The sequence below is a fragment of the Gekko japonicus genome, unplaced genomic scaffold, assembly GCF_001447785.1.
Source record: "Gekko japonicus isolate JY-2015 unplaced genomic scaffold, Gekko_japonicus_V1.1 scaffold5983, whole genome shotgun sequence".
Classification (NCBI taxonomy): domain Eukaryota; kingdom Metazoa; phylum Chordata; class Lepidosauria; order Squamata; family Gekkonidae; genus Gekko; species Gekko japonicus.
This window is the reverse complement of record NW_015207162.1, coordinates 972-25,205: the sequence shown is the minus strand read 5'-3', so window position 1 is coordinate 25,205 and position 24,234 is coordinate 972. Positions and strand designations below refer to the sequence as shown.

Genomic DNA, 24,234 nt, shown 5'->3' with positions numbered 1-24,234 from the left:
GCAGAAGCCTAATCAGCAGAAAGAGAACCTATCAGTGGAGTGAATGGAAAACTAGTAAAGGAGAATTGTTGAAACTCTATTTCAGTGAGTATGTATGTGCTGACAACTGGGGATATAGTTAATATGTTGTAATATAGTAAATATGACATGGAAATATAATTTTCAGTTCACAGCTAAAGAGTACCAGCTATCTGAAGAAGCGAAATGTGAACGCAGCAGTGAAGCCAGCCATGTATAGCTGTACTTACATAAGACATGGAACTATTGTACTCCTGAAGTTTTTCATACAAAAGAATTGTGGACTCTAATTGTATTCTACCTTTGTATTAAGTACTTTTTGATCCTAGCTCTTCTCCGCCTTCTTGTCTGGGTCTGACCTCACCGCAGTTAGTTATTTACATAACTAAATAACGTAGACATCTTTTTTGACTAAATAATCTAGACAGCTTTTTTGAAGACGGAGTCAAAAGGCTGGGACACCAGTGGGAAAGACAAATGCAGATTCAGCCGTATTCATCTGGTGTTAAAACACATTGTGTCACAACAGCACGGAACTGGCGAGAAACACAGGTGTAGATTCAGCCTAAGACTGAAGTCATGTGGCTGGGGAGGGCTGGGCTGGCAGAATGTTTGCAACTGCCTACTCTGGATGGTGTTCAACTTATTCCAGTGAACTCGTAATTCATTCACGGAGTGTCTTCATATTTATACAATCTCCTCCCATGAGCTCTCATTTTTGATACACACCTGGAGATTGGCAACAATGGTTCCCAGGAGGAAAAGTACAGTCTTTCTTCGCAGTGGAGACCAAAGCAGCTTACATTATTCTCCTCTCCCCCTTTTGATCTGCACAACAACCCTGTGAGGTAGGTTAGGCCGAAAGTCTGTGACTGGTCTGAAATCATCCACTCAGCTTCTACAGAAAGAACGTGGGTCTGGCAGACCCTGCTCTGAAGCACTAACTTCTACATCACACTGGCTGTCCTAGGAGGGCTGCTGGTGGTGAACAGGAGCAAGCAGGCATGCCTAGGTAAGTTATGCCAGTCAGGTGTCATCAAGTCACCCAGAGGGTGCTGCCAGGCCTAGGGTAGCCAACCTCCAAGTGGAGCCTGAAGATTGCATGGTATCACAATGGAACTCCAGACAATTTCGGCCTAACCTACCTCACAGGGTTGTTGTGCAGATCAAAAGGGGGAGAGGAGAATAATGTAAGCTGCTTTGGTCTCCACCTGGAGAAAATAACTGCTTTGGAGGGTGGACTCTATGACATTCTATTCAGCTGAGGTCTCTCCCCTCCCCAAACTCTGGCTTCTGTAGACTGCACCACAAAACCTCCAGGAAATTCCCAACCTGGAGCTGGTGACCCTAGACAGGATTGGTCCCAATGAGTTCCCCACAATGGCCAAAGTAGGCATGGAAAGGGCCTTCTACCCTTTCCTTTTTACTGACAGAACCAAGCTTGGTTCCCTAGCAACAGCCACTGAGGGGAAATTGAGCCCCACTGCATGAGGAAAAGAGAATGTTTTGATGGCTGGTGGCTTACCTCAGTAGCCAGCCAGCCGCAGAGGAGCTGAGCAGTGGTAGAAGCAGCTTCATCAGGAGAGACAGCTGCTTTGGCAGTTTATTCAGAAAGGGAAGAATGGCTAAGGTGCCATTGGGTAGGGGAGAGGAGCAGACCCAGCACCCAGTGTACAGATTTAACCCAGTTCTACGTGTTAAGATTTGCATCTCAATGGAGTCAACACTTGAAAATAGTTCCTGCCTCTCCAGCTGTTTTTCAGTTCCTATACTGAAGTTCATAGACCCTGTAGCTGGAGACATTTGGGATTCAACTAGAGACACACAGAGTGGATGCTCAACCACATAGCTATAGACTCTCCAAGGTAAGCTAACCCCCATACCTTCTCTGCCAGCTGTTTTGTGATTAGAATTGTCTGCACTATCTTATATAAAAAACTGTAGCAATTGTTACCATATAAGAGGTATTTCCTGTAATCTAGAACTTCATTCTTTCAACTGGAGGTGTTGAGGATTGAATCAGGGACCTTCTATGTGCAAAACAGACACTCAGCCACTGAGTCAGAGACCCTGCCTAAATTAAGTTGCCTTATTCTGAGTTAGTAACAAAAATTTAAAAGAGCTGTTCTACAGTAACCCTAGTTGAATAGAAAAAGTGAAAGAGCTAAAATGACTTATAAAACAGTGTCTTAATTATTCAGTTCGAATACAATCATAATGATCATCTGCTGCAACACAACTACAATAGCAATAGCATATGTCAGTATAATACAATTGACAATATGATATTATGATGAAATCCTAGACAGATAATCATTTTATGAATGCTCATCAGAACATTATAAAAGAAACTGTAAGTAATAAAGACTTCAGTGTATAAGTTTTCTTATGACATTAGCAGTAAAACCTGTATATGTTAACAACCACAGTATATCAAAAACTGGGAAATAGATGAATTTTATAGAAATGTAAGTTTCTCAATATATATATATATATATAATCACTTACATGTCACCCTCTGCCATTGTATCAAAACCAAAAGCAACAGTTCTAACATGGCCAATTCTGAAGCATAGAAAAGAATGATTTCACCAATGTATCCCCTATGTAGATTAATTTATTCTGCTGAAATAGCTAAAGAGATCGTCCACCCTTCCTACATGTTTCTGTGAAAGAGGAAGAACAGCATGTCTACCCGTGAAGAGCTTCCTGTAGGATTGTGCTGTGAGGGATTTCCAGGGTCCTTCTTGCACAAGAGAATGTCCTGTCTCTATGGTCTTGTGATAGGTTTTAAGAAGGCACTTCACTCGAGCAGCATTTTAAGTGAAGCAGCATCCTGACCCATGCCTGTTTTAGTTTGGGATTAATTAATATCAGGATAACAGCATGCCCAGAAGGAGAAAAAACAGCTACATTACTAAGCAACATAAAAAGCCAAGTGTCGCTCATATCATTCCAGATCAGTACTCCCTGAGCAATGACTGCTAAAAAACAAGATAGGTACAGAACTGTGAAGGGAACAAGAGCTTTGATGGCAGTCAAGTGAACTTGAGTGTTGAGATCCTGGATGCCAGATCCATAGCTTTGCATACGTCTTTTGTGCATCCACAGAGAGGTCATTAACAAGATGGACGATGCCAAAAATATCATTAAAGGAATGAGATTTGGAGCAGTAGCTAGAAAATCTATGTACATATATAAGTCAGGCAATTTAATTCCTGAATCACTGACATTCAAAAGTGATTTGTTGGAATCACACATAGAGAAGCCATTGCTCAAGCTTGTGACTAAAGAAATAGCCATAATAGCAGAGAAGACAACTGAGCCCAGAAGCAACCATGGCACCAGTCCCGAAAATCGTAGCTTCACTTGGAGGAAAACAGCGTGGGAGAAGGTGGCGATCTTTGCCAAGTAGAAAACACTGAGCCAGGTGGCAAACCAAATGGTGGCAGTTTTTGCAAAAATCAACCCGATGTGAAGCATTAGATATACATAATGACAATTATGCTTATCCTTAGAAAAGAAACCCTTAGTTATATCCAGAAATACGACTGCTAGCCATGAAAATCTGGACAAGCCAAGACAGGTCAAGATCTGGTCATTTGGGGATAGTTTCCTTCTTCTGAACCAGTCAATGTAATTCATGAGGACAATAAATCCATTTGCTACCATTCCAACAAGGGTTTCAATAACCAGAAGGATAGAACTGATTACCATGAATACCGAAACCTCCATCTTTCTGAGCACCAAAGAAAACTGTTTCTTCTGTGATGTTCGCAATTTGCCCCAAGCTGTCCTTTCAGTGATATCAACCCAGCAGAGCACAACACTATGGCCTTCAAGTTAGGAACTGAAAAAGATCTAGAGAGGCAGGAGCTCTTTTTTAGTATTGACACTGTCAAGATGCAAATCCTACTAGAAAGCGTTGGGTTACTATATAGCTATACCCTGTTCTAGGATTTCATATTTGCACATTTGACTGAGATGCTGAATATGATGTGTGCATCTGTCTTTACAAATGGTGATGCACTCTCCTTTCAGGATTTGTTTCCTCGAAACCAATATCTTCCCATATCCATCCGTTATTACTAGTTATTAATTTGATTGAATTTTGCACTAGTAGCCCTTTCCCAGGCACCTTCGAGGGCAGCCCAACATAGAGTGCATTTCAGAAAACCAACCAGGCTAGAAAAGCATGGATTAATGTGGAAAAAGCAAAGAAAGGAGCCAATAGAAGCAAACAGCGAAACTGGGCTCATGATGAGCAACCCCAAGGTCTTAACCTATTCTGACACCTTGCCAATTCAAGGTTATCCAGGCGCTCCAAAGAATCAGCCTTACTGACCTGCACTATCTCTGTCTTGTGTGGATTCAGTTTCTGGTTGCTCTGGCTTAGTTTCAGGACAGAGCACAGCCTTGCTGTACTGTTTCAGAGTGGAGGCAGATGCATCTGGAGTCCTAGATAATGAAACACAAACTTCATTGTCACCTCCATGTTGATGAGATCCCAACCCAGGACATATTCCCCAACTAGCTTGTTCCGCTCCTATGGCTAGATAAAAACATTGAAACAACTTTTAGCTTTTCCCTCTAAAGCAAACCCTGTAGGTCTAGTGAAATAATACATGTCAGATAAGCCAAGTTGGGGTTTTGCAAGCCAGGATCATAGCCACATGTACCTCCAGGGGTTCACCTGCCAAAGCTTTTATTCCTCATGCAGGCTCATGGGAGCTACGAGAGGGTAGAAGGGTCTTCAGGCTTCCCTCCTGTGCTTTTTTCCCAGGCAGAAATGGCCTCAGGGGGGCTCTTTGCCCCTTTCACGGGCGCCATGTGTTATTAGTCACATAATCTGATGACACGTGGAGCCCAAGGAAGGGGAAACAGCACAGGAGGGAAACCTGAAGCCCTCCTCCCCTCTTGTGTTGCATAGGGTGTTAAAAAATATTGTGATTCATTATTTACTACTGAGGCTGCGGTCACACGCAACATTAGCCACGCAAGAGATACGGAAGACAAGCGGAGTTTCCAGTCGCGATCTCACCAGCACATCTGGGAAGCGTAGTGCTTCTGTGGCACAACTGAGGCTTCCTGCCGAAAAAGCGCAGCAAAAAACTAGTACCTTGGAGGTACTAGTTTCCAGAAACTGCGGGGCAAGGGCGGGTGTCTGATCGCGTTTCCGGTGGTATCCGGCGCCCGCCCATGTCCCCTTGCGGAAAAGGGTTTTTTTTTCCCCACGTCTCCGTGGATGCGCACACGCACCCAACGGAGCATGCGCATTCGTAGTGTACACAAAAAAAGAAAACCAGTTCGCCGCGCCGCGCGCTTCTTCATTGCGTGCAGGCGTGTGTTGTGATCGGCACCTCTCCCTTGCCATGGAACCTCCACAGTACCTCCACAGAACCTCCACAGTAGGTCTGATCGCTTTACTGCATGTTAGTTTGCCCCGGGGCAAACAGCCACACTTCTCTTCTGCAGTTTCCTGCCCGTGTGGCAGGGGCCTTAGTTTCTCTGTGTTCTGCCCATGGATCCTGCTTTTGTTGTTGTTCAGTTGCACAGTCAAGTCTGACTCTTCGCAACCCCATGGATCGCAACACCTTGAGAACGTCTTGATGGATTTCCCCCAAAAAGTTTTTCAGGTTCCTTCTTTCACAAGACAATGTCCTCTCTCTAAGTTCTTTTGGTCAGGTTTAAGATGGTGTTTCACTCACATGGCATTTTAAGTTATGTACAATCCTGACCCATGCCCGTTTCCATTTGGGATTCATAGATGCAACGAACATGAAATTGAGCCAACTTCAGAGGACGGTGGAAGACAGGAAGGCCTGGCGGGATATGGTCCATGGGGTCGCGAAGAGTCGGACTCGACCGTGCGACTGAACAACAGCAAATATCAAGATAAGAGCATGTCCGGAGAAATACACAGCACTCACAGTCTGAAAAAGTACAGATGTTGAAGTGGGATCACTGGTTCTCCAAACTCTCGTTATTTGCAAAACTGGAGAGCTTTGGTGGCACTTAAATGAACACTGGAGCTCTCCACAGCTCCATCATGTGATAACAATAAGAGCATAAAAACAGAGAAGATGACTGAGCTCAGAAGCAGCCATGGGACCAGTCCAAGGAATCTTTGATTCATGTGGAGGAAAATGGGGTGGGAGAAGATGGCGATCTTCATCAAGTACCAAACACCAATACAGGCAGGAAACCGAAAATTGACATTGTTTGCAAATAGTGGGACCTATTTCCGCCCCACAGCCTTATTTGTCCCAGGCAGCCTTGCCTTGGCTGCTGCCTGGGACCCATACCCAGCCTCCAGAATTCAAGATGGGCCCTGCCCATGCCACCAAAAGACCTTCCCAACCTGCTTTGCTTAGGGTCTAGGCTGCTGGTAGAACCCTCAGGGGAGACTAGGCTGCTGTTTATAAAGGCCATTTAGCCCTTTGTATCACCACTTTCCCATGCAGGTTGTTCTCTGGCTTCTGTCCCTCAGGGCTGCCCTCCAATTCACCTCCCCCCACCAGCTTATAGAATCATAGAATCACAGAGTTGGAAGGGGCCACACAGGCCATCTAGTCCAACCCCCTGCTCCATGCAGGATCAGCCAAGATCATCCCTGATGAGTGTTTGTCCAGCCGCTGCTTACAGACGGCCAGTGAGGGGGAGCTCACCACCTCCCCAGGCAGCTGGTTCCCCTGCTGCACAACTCTTACTATAAAAACGTTTCTCCTAAGATCCAGCCGGTACCTTCTCGCCCTTAATTTAAACCCATTATTGTGAGTCCTCTCCTCTGCTGCCAATAGGAACAGCTCCCTGCCCTCCTCTAAGTGACAGCCCTTCAAATACTTCAAGAGAGCAATTATGTCCCCCCTCAATCTCTTCTTCTCCAGACTTCTTCCTGAAGCTCTGCTGGGGCTGGGCTGGGACTTTGTCACCTGCCAGGTCCACTCTGCCATCCACCCTGGGTCCCACTGTGGGGTCATCTTCTTCTCTTCCTTGGATGGCCCCGTTGCTCTCTTCACCTGTTACCTTGATCTCCTGGTGTGCCCAATGTGGGCCATGGGCAATGTGGGAAACGGTGGGCTCTCCTCCTTTGGAGGTTTTCAAACAGAGGCTAGATGGCCATCTGACAGCCATGTGAATTCTGTGAACTTAGGCCGATCATGAGAGGGAGGCTGCAGGAAGGGTTGCCTCAGCGCTTCGTTCTTGTGGCCCTTTTTTACACATGCAGGGAAATGCTGATCGCCACTTTGGGGTCAGGAAGCGATCTTTCTAGGCACAAAAGAAAAGTGTTTCCTCTGCTGCAATATTCACACTTTCCATCAACAGCACATAGCACAACATTTGGGCTCTCCGTTTAAGAACCCAAAAACATCTGGCCCTGTTACCATGCAAATCTTCCTGGGAAAGTCCATGTAACTAAGTCTATGTCTTGTTCTAGGATGTCATATTTGCATGTTTTAAAAAGGTAAAGGTAAAGTCTCCCTTGCTCAAAAGCCAGTCGAGTCCGACTCTAGGGTTGCGGTGCTCATCTCCATTTCAAAGCCGAAGAGCCAGCGCTGTCCGAAGACGTTGCCGTGGTCATGTGGCCGGCATGACTAAACACCAAGGCGCACGGAACGCTGTGACCTTCCCACCGAAGTGGTCCCTATTTATCTACTTGCAATTTCTTGCTTTCGAACTGCTAGGTTGGCAGGAGCTGGAACTAGAGACGGGAGCTCACTCCGTCATGCGGCAACCTGGGTCTCGAACTGCTGACCTGCCGACCTTCCACAGCCTGCAGTTCAGCGTCTTAACCACTTGAGCCACCGCAGCATGTTTTACTTCGATACTACTTGTGACCTTTGCATTTGTTTTCACAGATGATGATGTACTGTTCTTGTGGGCTTTGTTGACTTAAAAGTCATATTGGTCAAATTCCATTCATTATTATTAGTTGCTTTATTGAAGGAAAAGCCTTTCTATTGATTGATTCCCTGCATTTCTTGGTTCTAAGGAGACAGTCGTGGGAGTGGCAGAGCTGTCCCCTGCCATTCATCTGATGAGTCTGGCTCTGATGAGCCTCCAGCCACATTGTGGCACCTGCAGTGTTAACCTCCCTGGGGCTTCCCTCCCCATCGTCATGGGTGCAGACCGGTGCCTTAAATGGCCAGACGGTTTCTTTGCCTTGCCTGTGTGGGTGAAGATTCTTCCCCTCTCCATCAGATGCTCTTAGTTGGTGGCCTGGGACTCCCTGCCTCCCACAAGTGTTTGGATTCTTAACAAAAAATGTTAAAATATTTACTTAATTACATTAAATTGCTGAAAAAGCAGGGAGGCTCTTACAAGAAGGAGGCTCTTATGTTCTCCTCAGGAGGTTTGGTGTCGGGTGCCATCAGTACGCGGATGACAACCAGCTCTTCCTCCTGCTGGATTAACAGCCCAAGACGGCCCTCTCAGCACTGAATGGGTGTCTGGATGCTGTGGTTGGGTGGTTGAGGCAGAGCTGGCTGAAGCTGAATCCAACTAAGACTGAAGTCATGTGACAGGGGAGGGCTGGGCTGGAAGAGTGTTTGCAGCAGCCTGCTCTGGATGGTGTTCAACGTATTCCAGTGAACTCTGTGAAAAATTTGGGGTCTGGCTGGATGCCTCGCTTACCTCGGACAAGCAGGTATTCTCGGTGGTGGAACAGGCTTTTTCCTATCTCCTCCAGGCCCATCAGTTGTCCCCCTACTTGTCTGGGTCTGACCTCACCACAGTGATTCATGTGGCGGTCACCACCAGACTAGATTACTGCAATCCCTTCTATGCATGGCTGCCCTTGAAGGTGCTTCAGAAACCTCTGATTGCTCAGAAAGTGTCTGTGAGATTGTTGACAGATTTACTGTGGCTTGCACACATCCAGCCCATTGGTTTCCAGGTCAAATTCAAGGTGCTGGTATTAACTTTCAAAGTACTAAACTGTCTGGGACTGTCATACATAAAGGGCCGCTTCTCCTGTTGTGATGCCTATGTTGACTTCCTTCAGCCACACATGGGTTTTTGGTGGTACCTGGCCCTCGATTTGCCCATGTGGTTGTAATAAGGGAGAGGGCCTTTTCCATCATAGCCCCGACTTGGTGGAATGCTCTTTCTGAGGAGACTTGTGCCCTGCAGGACTTACCTGAGTTCTGCAGGTCATATAAAGCAAAGTTATTCTGCTAGGCCTCCCAGTAATGAAATTATGGTGGATTCTACCAACATTGCTGTTGATGTTTTATGCCAAAAGCTGTGTGCTGAGGTTAATTGGATTTTATTGACATTATGGTTTTCTCCTTGTTCTTGTTCTTATATTGTTCTGTTGTTAGCCACCCCGAGTCCCATTCTGGGGGAGGGGCAGGATAAAAAAAAATCTATCGAAATAAATAAATGCACAAGAAAGCCATCAGCAAATGGACAACTGGAGGAACAATGGCCACTCCTTCCCTGGGCACCCTCCATGCCCCCCTGCTCAGTTCTTCTACTGCAGAACAAAGAGGTCCATGGAGCAGAATGAAGGCTGCAATAGCATTAGAGTGTTAATACATTATCATGGCAAGGTAATGACTGGTCAAAGCACCATCCAGGTGGGTAATGAATCTTACCCCAACTGAATGTGTGAATGTCTGGGCAAAACACACCCACATGTTTGCATATGAGAAATCTAAATATGTTATAGCAATATACTCCAAACAGTCAATAGGGGCTAGAGCTTCTATAAGCAACATATCTAATTGTCATCTTCCAGGTCAACAACTGAAAGTGTATGTTTATGCCCTATTTGTAAGCCTTTTGTATGATCACCACACCTTGGATTTACTTTTCTGTCTTCCCTTCTTGTAATTTGTATTAGTACCCTCCCTTTTTTCTGTAGTTTATAGAAAATGCAATTAAAAAAAAAACCCTTCGGGGGACTTTAAAAAGCACACATCCACATTTGCAGGAGATCTGGGGGGGAAATTGTGCCTATGAAATATTTTCTCTTTTGGAACTATTATTATTTGGTTGTTTATAGTCTTCCTTTTCTGCTTAGACTCAAGGTGGATTATATAGTGTAAATCAAGTACTGCCAACAAGATGGGACCTGTCTTTTGGAATGAGTGAAATGCCATTTAATACAATTTTTTTGGGGGGGGGTGTTATGTGCTGTCAAGTTCCTTCCAGCTTATGGAGCCAGTTTGGTGTCGTGTTTAAAAGCAATGGTCTCTAATCTTGAGAACAGGGTCTGATTCCCCACTCCTCCACATGCAACTGCTGGTGTGGCCTTGGGTCAGTCAAAGTTCTCTCAAGGGCAGTTCTCTCAGAGCTCTCTCAGCCCCATGGACCTCACAGGGTGTCTGTTGTGGGGAGAGGAAGGGAAAGGAGATTGTAAACCGCTCTGAGACTCTTCCTCCTCCTATTAATGATGTCCAAAATATCTGGAAATTAACAGCCTTGTCGAGGTCTTGAGAACTGAGGGCTCTGGCTTCCTTTATTAAATCAATCCACCCCATGTTAGGTGTTCCTCTTTTCCTGCTACCGTCAACTTTTCCAAGCATTATTGTCTTTGCTAGTGAGTCTTGACTATGGGTGTGCATTCAGTTTATTCAAATGGGGGAAAAAAACTTATCGGTATTTTTTCTGGGTTTTTAAAGTCAAATCAGATTCTCTAATCTGATTTGACTACTGATATAGCTGAGCCTGAATAGAAGCCAGTATTAATCAGCTTTTATGTAGGCATGGCTTGGAGAAAGCATTTAAAGAGACCGTGGTTCTTTTAAATGCCTTCTGAGTTTACTCACCAAGTTGTGTTACCGTGGAGGTGTGCTGCTGTGGAACATGCCTGCAAAGTTCACACTTGCTGTGGAGACATGAGGCTTGGAGAAGGCAGGAATTTTAAGGGACAGTCCCTTTAAGTGCCTTTCCCCCCTCCATTGGATGGGGGCACTTTCTTCTGGGGCCCATGGGTCAGGGGCCCCTGCTCCAATCTTTTGGGAACTTGGGAGGGGGGGCTGAGAAGAGGCACCACAGCTATATTGCAAATTTGGTGTCTCTACCTCAAAAAACAGCCCCCTCAGAGCCCCAGATACGTCCAGATGGATTCTCCATTATATCCTGTAGGGGCCATTAGGTATAATGGTCCCCATAGGGTATAATGGAGCAAAAAAAAAATCAGCAAGCTCAGTTATTTCCAGAATCTCAAAACTATACTTATTTTGAGATTGAGGAATGTCAGGAAATACCAATATTTTTCAGGTTCAATACACGCAAACCCAAGAAATACCATTATTTCTTCTTCTAAACCCGTAGTCTTGACTTCTCATAATGTGACCAAAATCAATTGCCTCAATGTAGTCATTTTAGGGTCTAGGGAGAGTCCAGGCTTGATTTGATCTAGAACCCACTTATTTTCTTTTTGGCAGTCAATGGCATCCATAAAATTTTCCTCCAACACCATTAAAACATTGTTTTACTTGCTCAGAATCTGCACTATGAAGATTGCACATACAATGATCAACAAGAATAGAGAATGGTCATTCTTGTGTATGCTATAGACATGTTGTCTATCATTTAAGTGTGTCTGAGTTTATCCTGTTTTCTATCCTTTTCAATCATGGCGTACTGTGCTTCTGTCCTTCCTGCCCACCATTAAGTTAAATAAGAAGAGGACCATTCTTCACAAACTCAAGAAATGCATTAGATCAATTAACAGGCTTTTCAAAATCTTTAAAATAATCATAAATAGCAATAGATGGAACTGGGCAAAGAGTAATTTTAAGTGAATGAATTCCAAAAGAATAGCGCATCGCCTTTGGTGAAGAAAGATGCAAACATCATACAGAGCAAACATATTATCTCTGTAGAATGTGCAAATATTAAATATTAGAACAGGGTATAGTTATAACCCAGTCCTATGTGTTAAGATTCGCATATCAATGGAGTCAACACTTGAAAATAGTTCCTGCCTCTCCAGATGTATTGCAGTTCCCATGCTGATGTTCATAGAGTTGTGCTCTAAGGTTGTGCTCCAATATTACTGAAAGGACAACAGTGGGAAAAGTGTGAACATCACAGCAGAAAGATGATTTTTTGTGTGCTCAGAAAGATGATGCCTGCCTTATTCACAATAATCAGTCATATGCTTCTGGTTCAAAAGCAGGAAACTATCCCCAGACAATCTGATTCTGACCTGTCTTATCCAGACTTATGTGGCAAGCAACAGTGAATCTGGTTTCCTTTTTTTCTGGGCACCTATCAATTGAATTATCTACAGTTTAAAAAGTTTATTGTTGTGCAAATATTTACACATACTGCAGTCTTTGGTCTGCTGCCTGGCTCAGTGCTTTCGACTTTGCAAAGGTCACCATCTTCTCTCATTCTCTTTTCCTCCAAGTGAAGCAAAGATTCTCTGGGCTAGTCCTGTGTCTGCTTCTGAGTTCAGTCATCCTTTCGGGTATTATGGCTGTCATTCTGTCATGAGAGCTTTTCTGTGTGTACTACAGTACCAGAATTTTGGGAGGAGGAGCTCGCCCAAGCCTGGGGGCGGGGGATTGGTGAAAAGTGCAACCTTATATTTGAATACTGCCCCCTGGTTGTCACAAGCTGGCGCAATGGCTTGTCCGTTGGCAATCTGCACATTACTTTTCAGCAGAGCTTTTTTTGTAGAAAAAGCCCAGCAGGAACTCATTAGCATAGTAGGCCACACCCAACAGAAACTCATTAGCATATTCAGCCACACCCATGACAGCATAGCTCATTAGCATATTAGATCCCACCCCCATGTTACCAGAAGTATAGTCATCCAGCCACACCCACCTTTTGCTTCTTATTCTGTTTACCTTGTTTGTTGTCAAAACCTAGGCCTTTTTTCGTAGCAGGAATTCCTTTGCATGTTAGGCCACACCCCTAATGTAGCCAATCCTAATGAGTTTCTGCTATTGGGTGTGGCCTATTATGCTAATGAGTTCCTGCGGGATATGGTCAACTTGGGAGCCAGCCGGAACTCCGTTCCTGTGTGTTCCTACCCCAAAATAGCCCTGCTTTTCAGCAAAAACAATCCTGAAATTAAAACTGAAGAAGTGAGCAGTGAATCACAAAAGCTCCTACCCTGCCACAAATTTTGTTAGTCTTTAAGGTCTACTGGACTCCTGTTCTTTTCTGAAATTAAAATGTTTGACTTATCACCTTTCTTTCTCTGTCCCAAATCTCATTGCTTTTGTGATATTTTTGTCATTTTCCAGCTTGTTGATTACATCTCTGTGGAAGCACCCAAGACGTCTGCAATGCAATGGGATCGAAGGCAGGGTTCTTAACACATAAGTTGACCTGACTACCATCAAAGCTCTGGCTTCCTTCACTATTTTGTACCTGTCCAGTTTTGTTCTGGTCTCTTTACAATCAATATTTGCATCTAGGATCAAGAGTCACACTTGCACATCCATGCTTGTAGAAGACATAAATGCTGCTTATCCATCTGGACATGCCATTATCTTGACACTAATTGATCCAAAACTGAAACTGGCATGGGTCTGGATGTTGAGCACCCTTCTCAGCTCATCGATATCCAGCCCTTTCTAACCCTAAAGAGATTTATTCTCGGTGCTGAAAGACCACTCAGTGAAGATAACCTTAGTTTTATGAACTGGCTTTTGCAACATTGGTGCTAAACCAAATCTGAGTTAAGCACTTTGCATTTGGGTTTATTTTCCTTTTTTATTTTCACAGACTGTCTGGATTAGGGATGGGAACAATGCTACCCGAACTGGTCCAAAGACGGTTCCAGGAGCCCAGATCGACTCTGCTTACAGAGGCGGGCGGTGCGTGAGTTCAAAACCCGTGTATACAGAGGTCGGATTGGCATATTGAAGGCTCGCTATTTCCCAAGAAGTCAGACAACAGCTAGGTTTTATAAATCAGGTTGTCTTTACTAAAGCAATTCTCAGACATACGAAAAACAGATGCATACAAGATTCACACAAGCTCCTTAGTTACAATAGGATACAGAAACGATCAGTGTAGAAAATAACAAAAGCATTAAACTAGGGGGATGACTCTAGGTTGCACGATCATACTTATCTGAGGTCCAGCTGAGAAAAGAAATCTCCTCTTTCAAAGAAGGGCAGCCAAAGCATCAACTGGTGGACTCTAGAACGCACAAAGGCTGGGCCGGCCAAGCCACGTGCGCGTTCCCTGGTCGCGACTCCGGGGAACTTAATAAGAGTCACCTGCAGCACCTTGGTGCACGCTAAGGGAGGGGAGGGTCAACCAGAGAAACAAAGGCGCGTTTCTCTTTTTAAAACCTATGCTGTGGGCATGGTCTTACCTGCCATAAACCCTGGGGTACGTCCTCTATTCTATCGCTATAGGTCGAACAGGGGGTGACGTCCTAATGAAAGGGGGGAAGGCAATATGCAGATATTCTATCCTACATCAAAGCAGGGGCCATGTGGTGAGGTGCGAACCTCCGTTTCCATTGGCAACCTTTTGAGTTGTAGAGATGTTGCTGGTCCAAAGCCATAAACCGTATTGTCTTTTTGATGCCAAACCAGATAGTGGGAAGGGTTGCGTGCTTTCCCACAGTCCATCAATGGTGGCAGAGCCTGTTGTTTCTCCAAATGTCCTCCTTGTGCCTAATGGCGGTGACCTCCTTGGTCCAGGGGCACATTGGGAAAATTCCAGGGAAGCATGTGTGCATGGCCGGCATCTCAGCAATGCCCAGTATGGACAGCGTGAGGTGTAAGACCAGCCATTCAAACGCATAAGAGCAAACACACATACCAGTGAGCCCTGGGTCCCAGAAGCACACATACATAGACATTTGATCAACACAGCATAAGCACAATACAGACAAAATGCAATTGCAAATACACACATAGTAACAGTCCCCCCTTTCCTGACATCTGGACCCCGTCCAGATATGTCAGGATCATAAATCCATTGATCCTAGATGAAGGCGTTCACGTCAATGGGTGGCATGGTAGCAGGGGCATGCCAAGCAGGTGGGGGGGCACACAGCAAGTCCAGTGTGAGCAATCCAGAGGCAGACTGGTTTGGGGTGGCCATGAACAAAGTCCAGAGTCCATGACAAGGTGAGTAGATGATGCAGGCGAGCAGGAACGTTGATGCAGGATGGTTGCCATCACACAGGAAGGGATCCTGGTTCCCACATGGCCCTGCTATCTAAGCTACTCGGTGGAGGACGAATTTTTATTAGAAAAATGTCCTATCCCTGGCAGAAGAAGAGCCAAATTAAAAATGGGGGAAGTGGCCACAGACAAGTATGAGCACCATTTTTGCACAGTTGAACAGTGTGCACCTCTGGCAACCATTGATGTCAAACCTAAACTTCCAACAAAAATCACCTGGGTCATGGTTCACAAACCAAGGTCCATGTGATCTAACCCCAATGAGCATCCCACAACCTTCCATGTGGTTTTTGGATGTTTATGTAGCTTGTGGTGGTGGCATCCATGGCAGACATGCTGGCGCCGATCAATAGCAATGCAGGCATGGATTTCTGCAGGCATGCCTCACATTAGTTAGAGGCAGAGAGGGAATGGAAATGATAATCAAACAATGGATGGCTAGACTTCTGCTGCCCTGGAAACACCAGTGGCCCTCCAAATCTTGACAGGCAGTACTGGCCACCAGTAAGATAGCTCCCATTCTGCTCTGTGGGAGCAGATTGATATATGTCCCCAGCTCACATGCAGCACATGCGCTGTGCCCCATCAAAGCAGTGGAGGTGGAATTCTGCAGCCGTGGAAACACCAATAGTGGCCCTCCAAAGCTCAGCAGGCAGTGCTGGCCACCAGTAAGAGAGCTCCCATTCTGCTCTATAGGATCAGAATGATACATACCCCCCAGCTCACACACAGACTTTGTCTTCCGTTGACAGCAGGCATCCCTGTCAATCAAAAGATGAACTGGTTTGGTAAATGGGAAAGTCGATGAAACAAACCTCCATTTTCCCAGTTCATGTGCATCCCTAGTCTGGATTTCTGTTTTCTTAATAAAGTATACCACTTACAAGTTTCTAGTTTCTAAACTACTCTACTTATGATATATGGAATTTACCTTTTTTACTTTGTTTCAATCCACCCCACTGCCCATATCTAGGGCCAAACTAGACATTACAGCTGCCATGGGTCTGGCCCACGGGTGCAGATACCCTTTTAGAGAAGAATTTGGCTCATGGCATTGGGGGATGAGGAGACCATGTTCCCCCTCATGGCATTTTTTTACATGGGCAAAATCTTCTCTAAACGGCATCTAGTTTGGCTCTTATCAGCCAAAACACAGAAAGGGGCCTTCATATGGAGCATGTCTCAGGTACTTGAACACCCAGTGGTTTTGCCCACAGATACGCACACAGAGAGACCTGTGCCACTGTGTTCATTTGTGAAATGTTGGAGAGTGTGGTGTCATTTTTAATTTTTCCAGGTAGACTACTTCCCGTACTCTTTTTTTAAAAACCTGTAACTATTTGGGATTCAATTAGAGACACACAGAGCAGATGCTCAACCACATAGCCACAGACCCACCCAGGTAAGCTTATCCATGTACCTTCTCTGCCAGCTCTTATGTGACTGGAATTGTCTGCAGTATCCTACATTAAAAACTGTAGCAATTGTTACCATATAAGAGTCTCAGGCAGAGGTACTTCCTGTCATCTACAGCTTGATTCCTTCAACTGGAGATGTTGAGGATTGAATCAGGAACCTTCTACATGCAAAACAGACACTCTGCCACTGAGGTAGAGAGACCCTGCCAAAATTAAGCTTATACTGAGTTAGAAACAAATAGCTAAAAGAGCTGTTCTACAGTAAACCTAGTTGAATAGAAAAAATGAAGGAGCTAAAAGGACGTTTAAAACAGTGTATTAACCATTCAGTTCAAATACAATTATAATGATCATCCGTTGCAACACAATTACAATATCAATATCATATGGTGGTATAATACAATTGACAATATGATATATTGATGAGATCCTAGACAGATACTAATTTTATGAATGGTCATCAGAACATTATAAAAGAAACTGTAAGTATACGTTTTAATTTGACGTTAGCAGTAAAACTTGTAGATTACATCAACCTCAGTATTTCAAAAAAGTGGGAAATAGATGCATTTTTATATGAACGTAAGTTTTTCAATACGTATCATCACTTACATGTCACCCTCTGCCAGTGTATCCAAATCAAAAGCAACAGTTCTAACCTGGCCAATTCTGAAGCAGAGAAAAGAATGATTTCACCAATGTATCTCCTATGTAGATTAATTTATTCTGCTGAAATAGCTAGTTAAAGAGATCATCCACCCTTCCTACATGTTTCTGTGAAAGAGGAAGAACAGCATGTCTACCCGTGAAGAGTTTCCTGTAGGATTGTGCTGTGAGGGTTTTCCAGGGTCCTTCTTGCACAAGAGAATGTCCTGTCTCTATGGTCTTGTGATAGGTTTTAAGAAGGCACTTCACTCGAGCAGCATTTTAAGTGAAGCAGCATCCTGATCCATGCCTGTTTTAGTGTGGGATTAAGTAATATCAGGATAACGGCATGCCCAGAGGGAGAAGAAACAGTTACGTTACTAAGCAGCATAAAAAGCCAAGTGCCGCTCATATCATTCCAGATCAGTACTGCCTGAGCAATGACTGCTAGAAAACTAGACAGGTACAGAACAGCGAAGGAAGCCAGAGCTTTGATGGCAGTCAAGTGAACTTGAGTGTTGAGATCCTGGATGCCAGTTCCATTGCGTTGCATCCGTCTTCTGTGCATCCACAGAGAGGTCAGTAACAAGATGGACGATGACAAAAATATCATTAAAGGAATGAGATTTGGGACAGTAGCTAGAATATCTATGTACATATATAAGTCAGGCAATTTAATTCCTGAATCAGTGATGTTCAAAAGTGATTTGTTGGAATCACACATAGAGAAGCCATTGCTCAAGCCTGTGACTAAAAAAATAGCCGTAAAAGCAGAGAGGAGAACCGAGCTCGGAAGCAACCATGGCACTAGTCCCGAAAACCTTAGCTTCACTTGGAGGAAAACAGGGTGGGAGAAGGTGGCGATCTTTGTCAAGTAGAAAACACTGAGACAGGTGGCAAACAAAGTGGAGGAAGTGTTTGTAAATATCCACAAGATGGGAAGCATTAGATATACATAATGACAATTATGCTTGTCCATAGAATAGTAATGCGCAGTTATATTCAGAATCACGGCTGCCAGCCACATAAGTCTGGACAAAGCAAGACAGGTCAAGATCTGGTCATTTGGGGATAGTTTCCTGCTTCTGAACCAGTCGATGTAATTCATGAGGGCAATAAATCCATTTGCTACCAGTCCAACAAGGGTTTCAATAACCAGAAGGATAGAACTGATAATCACGAATGCCGAAACCTCCATCTTTCTGAGCACAAAGGAGAACTGTTTCTTCTGTGATGTTCGCAGTTTGCTCCAAGCTATCCTTTCAGTGATACCAACCCAGCAGAGCACAACGCTATGGCCTTCGAGTTAGGCACTGGAAAACATCTGGAGAGGCAGAAGCTCTTTTCTGACATTGACACTGTCAAGATGCAAATTTTACCAGAAAGGGTTGGGTTACTATATAGCTATACCCTGTTCTAATATTTCATATTTGCACATTTGATGGAGATGCTGATTATGATGTGTGCATCTGTCTTTACAAATGGTTATGCACTCTTTTGGGATTTCTTTCCTTGAAACTGATATTTCCCCAAATCCATCTATTATTACTAGTTATTAATTTGACTGAATTTTGCACCAGTAGCCCTTTCCCAGGCATCTTCTAGGGAAGCCCAACGTAGAATGCATTTCAGAAAGCCAACCAGGCTACAAAAGCATGGATTATTGTCAAAAAGGCAAAAGAAAGGAGGAAACCTGTGGTCCAAATGTAGCCAATGGAAGCAAACGGCAAAACTGGGCTCATGATGAGCAACCCCAAGGTCTTACCCTCTTGTGCATTTGCCACCGCAAGGTTATTCAGATGCTCCAAAGAATCAGAGTTACTGACCAGCACTGTCTCTCTGTCTTGTGTGGATTCAGCTTCAGGTTGCTCTGGCTAAGTTTCATGAGCACAGCTTTAATATATCCTGTTTCAGAGTGGTGGCAGATGCACTTGGAGTCCTAGATAATGAAACACAGACTTCATTGTCACCTTCTTGTTGATGAGATTTTTAACCCAGGACACATCCCAACTAGTGTATTCTGCTCCTGTGGTCAGACAAAACCATTGAAACAACTTATGCGTTCTTCCCTCGAAAGCAAACCCTGTAGGTCTAGTGAAACGATGCAAGTCAGACAAGCCAAGCTGGGGTTTTGCAAGCCAGGCTCATAGCCTCATGTACCACCAGGAGTTCACCTGCCAAAACTTTTATTCTTCATTCAGGCTCATGTGTGCTGTGAGAAGACAGAAGTGGCTTCAGTCTTCCCTCCTGTGCTGTTTTCCCAGACAGACGTGGCCTCAGGGGGGGCTCTTTGCCCCTTTCACGGGCACCATGTGTTATTAGTCACATAATCTGATGACAGGTAGAGCCTGAGGAAGGGGAAAATAGGCCCCTTTGTGGCTGGTTTTTCTTAGGAAAACAGCACAGGAGGGAAGACTGGAGCTCCTCCTCCCCTCTTGGAATGTTTATGAGCCTTGAAAAGCAAGTGCATTTTGGCAGGTGAATCCCCCCCCCCCCACATAGTACTTGTGAATGCAACCTAGGTCAGGGGATCCCTGATTCAACTTCTTTCATATAGGATGGTTAAAAAAAAACATTTTGTGATTCATTATTTACTATTTAGTGTTCTGCCCATTGATCCTGCTATGCCTGTTTGCTTTCTGCTTCTGTATTCACATGCCTTCTCCTGTGATGTCTTTTGATAACATGCTGTGTCTTAGTTTCCTGTTGCAAGCCAAATGGTGAGGCCAAATGGCCTAAATAGCCATGCCATATAACCACACATTCTTTCTCACCTCTAAGTGAAGTCTGTCACTACTTCCACGACTTCCCCTTCTGTTTGCCAAGGAGTGATGGGGCCGGATGCCATGATCTTAGTTTTTTTTTTTTTTAATGTTGAGCTTCAAGCCCACTTTTGCACTCTCCTCTTTTACTCTGAGCAAGAGGCTCTTTAGGTCCTCTTCACTTTCAGCCATTAGAGTGGTATCATCTGCATATCTGAGGTTGTTGATCTTTTCCCCAGCAATCTTAATTCCCGCTTGTGATTCATCCAGGCCAGCATTTCGCATGATGTACTCTGCATATATATTAAATAAGCAAGGTGACAACATACATCCTTGTCGTACTCCTTTTCCTATGCTGAACCAATCAGTTGTTCCATATCCGGTTCTAACTGTTGCTTCTTGGCCCTTATACAGGTTTCTCAAGAGACATGTGAGGTGGTCTGGTACTCCCATCTCTTTAAGGACCTGCCATAGTTTGTTGTGATCCACACAGTCAAAAGCTTTAGCATAGTCAATGAAGCAGAAGTAGATGTTTTTCTGGTACTCTCTTGCTTTCCCCATAATCCAGCGGATGTTGGCAATTTGATCTCTCATTCCTCTAAGTGACAGCCCTTCAAATACTTCAAGAGAGCAATTATGTCCCCCCTCAATCTCCTCTTCTCCAGACTTCTTCCTGAAGCTCTGCTGGGGCTGGGCTGGGACTTTGTCACCTGCCAGGTCCACTCTGCCATCCACCCTGGGTCCCACTGTGGGGTCATCTTCTTCCCTTCCTTGGATGGCCCCGTTGCTCTCTTCACCTGTTACCTTGATCTCCTGGTGTGCCCAATGTGGGTCATGGGCAATGTGGGAAGCGGTGGACTCTCCTCCTTTGGAGGTTTTCAAATAGAGGCTAGATGGCCATCTGACAGCAATGTGAATTCTGTGAACTTAGGCCGATCATGAGAGGGAGGCTGCAGGAAGGGTTGCCTCAGTGCTTCGCTCTTGTGGCCCTTTTTTACACATGCAGGGAAATGCTGATTGCCACTTTGGAGTCAGGAAGCGATCTTTCTAGGTCCAAAAGAAAAGTGTTTCCTCTGCAGGGCAGAAGCCCTGTAAATAAACTACGCCAAATCTAAAGTGCTAGTTTTCAGGAAAACACCCAAGAAATCCATTTGGAGTATTCTTGGTACACCAATTGAGCAATGTAGCACATACAGATATCTGGGTATAATCTTCTCAGAAACCCTCTTCTGGCGTCCCCATATCACACAACTGAAGACCGTTGCCATGAACAATCTAGGGGCTTTGCTGAAGTTTTACTTTTCTAGGGGTGGAGGTATGATTGACCCGGTTGTTAAATTATACATGAATAAGATAATTTTCAGCAATGCTGTATGGGGTAGAGATTTTGGGTTGGGACGAATCGCTGCTGTCCCTGCTAGAAACTGTGCAAAATTATTTTATGAGGTGGATTTTGGTCTTACCCAAAGGTTCACCTGTGGCGTTGATGAGGGCTGAACTGGGTATGGTATCCCTGAACGCCAGGGCAAATGTAAGAATTCTCTCATATTGGAGGAAATGTTTAGAACGACCTCAGGATATTCTAGGTGTTCAAAGTTTTGATTTCCTGTTGAAATCCTCAAAAAGATTAGATGGTACTTGAACTCTATTTTATTGAAATACTCAATCCCCGATGACCTATTGGTAAATGAAAGCCAAAAATCTAAACTGAAGGAATAGGTATTTAATAAGGATGGGCTTTTGAATCGACATGTGGTGGTAAGTTACCGTACAGCCCCCTTGTATAAGATCTTTAAAAGAGATCATTGTAGGACTGTATATCTTGAGAAACTAACTACTTTGAAGCTGAGAAGGGCTTTTACTGCCCTAAGGTTCCATGTCATACCCTCAATGGTTTGTATTGGTCACTTTCTGGGTGCCCCTGCCACCTCTAGAATATGCCTATGTGGTATGGGTGAAGTGGATGATGTCGAGCATTACATTCTGAGATGTTTATGGAAGGGATCACTTAGCCAAAGGTTTATTTATCCTATTGTACCTCTGTATAATGGAATTGCTGAGCAGGATTTGACCGTGTTCTTGCTCTCTGATACTGATGCACATGTTACTAGCAGAATGGCTTTGTTTGCACTGGCGGGAAAAAAGATAAGATGGGGTCTAGGACTTACTGCAAGTAATTGATGTATATTTCTGTTGTGCTTTGATTTACTTTGTGTTGTTATGGCCAATGGCTAAGACAATAAATGAAACTTGTTTCCTCTGCTGCAGTATTCACATTTCCATCAACAGCACATAGCACAACCTTGGGGCTCTCCATTTAAGAACACAAAAACATCTGGCCCTGTTACCATGCAAATCTTCTTAGGAAAAACCATGTAACTAAGTCTATGTCTTATTCTAGGAAGTCATATTTGCCTGTTTTACTTCGATACTAATTGTGACCTTAGCATTTGTTTTCACAAATGATGATGTACTGCTCTTGTGGGCTTTGTTGACTTAGAAGTCATATTGGCCAAATTCCATCCATGTATTATTAGTTGCTTTATTGAAGGAAAAGCCTTTCTATTGATTCATTTCCTGCATTTCTTGGTTCTATGGAGACAGTCGTGGGAGTGGCAGAGCTGTCCCCTGCCATTCATCTGATGACTCTGTCTCTGATGAGCCTCCAGGCACATTGTGGCACCTGCAATGTTAACCACCCTGGGGCTTCCCTCCCCATCGTCATGGGTGCAGACCGGTGCCTTAAATGGCCAGACGGTTTCTTTGCCTTGCCTGTGTGGGTGAAGATTCTTCCTTTCTCCAACAGACACTCTTAGTTGGTGGCCTGGGACTCCCTGCCTCCCACAAGTGGTTGGATTCCCAAAAAAAAAATATGTTAAAATATTTACTTAATTACATTAAATTGCTGAAAAAGCAGGGAGGCTTTTACAAGAACGAGGTTCTTACGTTCTCCTCAGAAGGTTTGGTGTTGGGTGCCATCAGTACACGGATGACAACCAGATCTTCCTCCTGCTGGATTAACAGCCCAAGACGGCCCTCTCAGCACTGAATGGGTGACTGGATGCTGCGGTTGGGTGGTTGAGGCAGAGCTGGCTGAAGCTGAATCCAACTAAGACTGAAGTCATGTGACAGGGGAGGGCTGGGCTGGAAGAGTGTTTGCAGCAGCCTGCTCTGGATGGTGTTCAACTTATTCCAGTGAACTCTGTGAAAATTTTGGGGTCTGGCTGGGTGCCTCGCTTACCTTGGACAAGCAGGTATTCTCGGTGGTGGAACAGGCTTTTTCCTATCTCCTCCAGGCCCATCAGTTGTCCCCCTACTTGTCTGGGTCTGACCTCATCACAGTGATTCATGTGGCGGTCACCAGACTAGATTACTGCAGTCCCTTCTATGCATGGCTGCCCTTGAAGGTGCTTCAGAAACCTCCGATTGTTCAGAAAGTGTCTGTGAGATTGTTGACAGATTCACTGTGGCTTGCACACATCCAGCCCATTTTGTGGCAACTGCACTGGCTTACAATTGGTTTCCAGGTCAAAAGGTGCTGGATTTAACTTTCAAAGTCCTAAACCGCCTGGGACTGTCATACATAAAGGGCCGCTTCTCCTGTTGTGACCCCCATGTTGACGTCCTTCAGCCACACATGGGTTTTGGTGGTACCTGGCCCTCGATTTGCCCATGTGGTTGTAATAAGGGAGAGGGCCTTTTTCATCATGGCCCTGACTTGGTGGAATGCTCTTTCTGAGGAGACTTGTGCCCTGCAGGACTTACCTGAGTTCTGCAGGGCATATAAATGAAAGTTATTCTGCTAGGCCTCCCAGTAATGAAATTATGGTGGATTCTACCAACATTGCTGTTGATGTTTTATGCCAAAAGCTGTGTGCTGAGGTTAATTGGATTTTATTCACATTATGGTTTTATCCTTGTTCTTGTTCTTATATTGTTCTGTTGTTGGCCACCCCGAGCCCCATTCTGGGGGAGGGGCAGGATTAAAAAAAATCTATTGAAATAAATAAATACACAAGAAAGCCATCAGCAAATGGACAACGGGAGGAACAATGGCCACTCCTTCCCTGGGCACCCTCCATGCCCACCTGCTCAGTTATTCTACTGCAGAACAAAGAGGTCCATGGAGCAGAATGACGGCTGCAATAGCATTAGAGTGTTAATACATTATCATGGCAAGGTAATGACTGGTCAAAGCACCATCCAGGTGGGTAATGAATCTTACCCCAACTGAATGTGTGAATGTCTGGGCAAAACACACCCACATGTTTG

At 44.5% G+C, this 24,234-nt stretch overlaps 1 protein-coding gene across 1 annotated transcript; it reads right to left on the bottom strand.

Moving 5' to 3' along the window:
* Positions 1-17,453: 17,453 nt before the first annotated feature.
* LOC107125080 (taste receptor type 2 member 3-like) lies at positions 17,454-18,398 on the bottom strand. Its single transcript, XM_015428546.1, has one exon. It carries the CDS (start codon positions 18,396-18,398, stop codon positions 17,454-17,456), a length of 945 nt encoding a protein of 314 aa, XP_015284032.1.
* Between the last annotated feature and the right edge of the window lie 5,836 nt (positions 18,399-24,234).

Excerpts from the sequence above, each read along its gene's own strand:
- LOC107125080 (XM_015428546.1), bottom strand. The coding sequence starts at position 18,398 with ATGGAGGTTTCGGCATTCGTGATTATCAGTTCTATCCTTCTGGTTATT.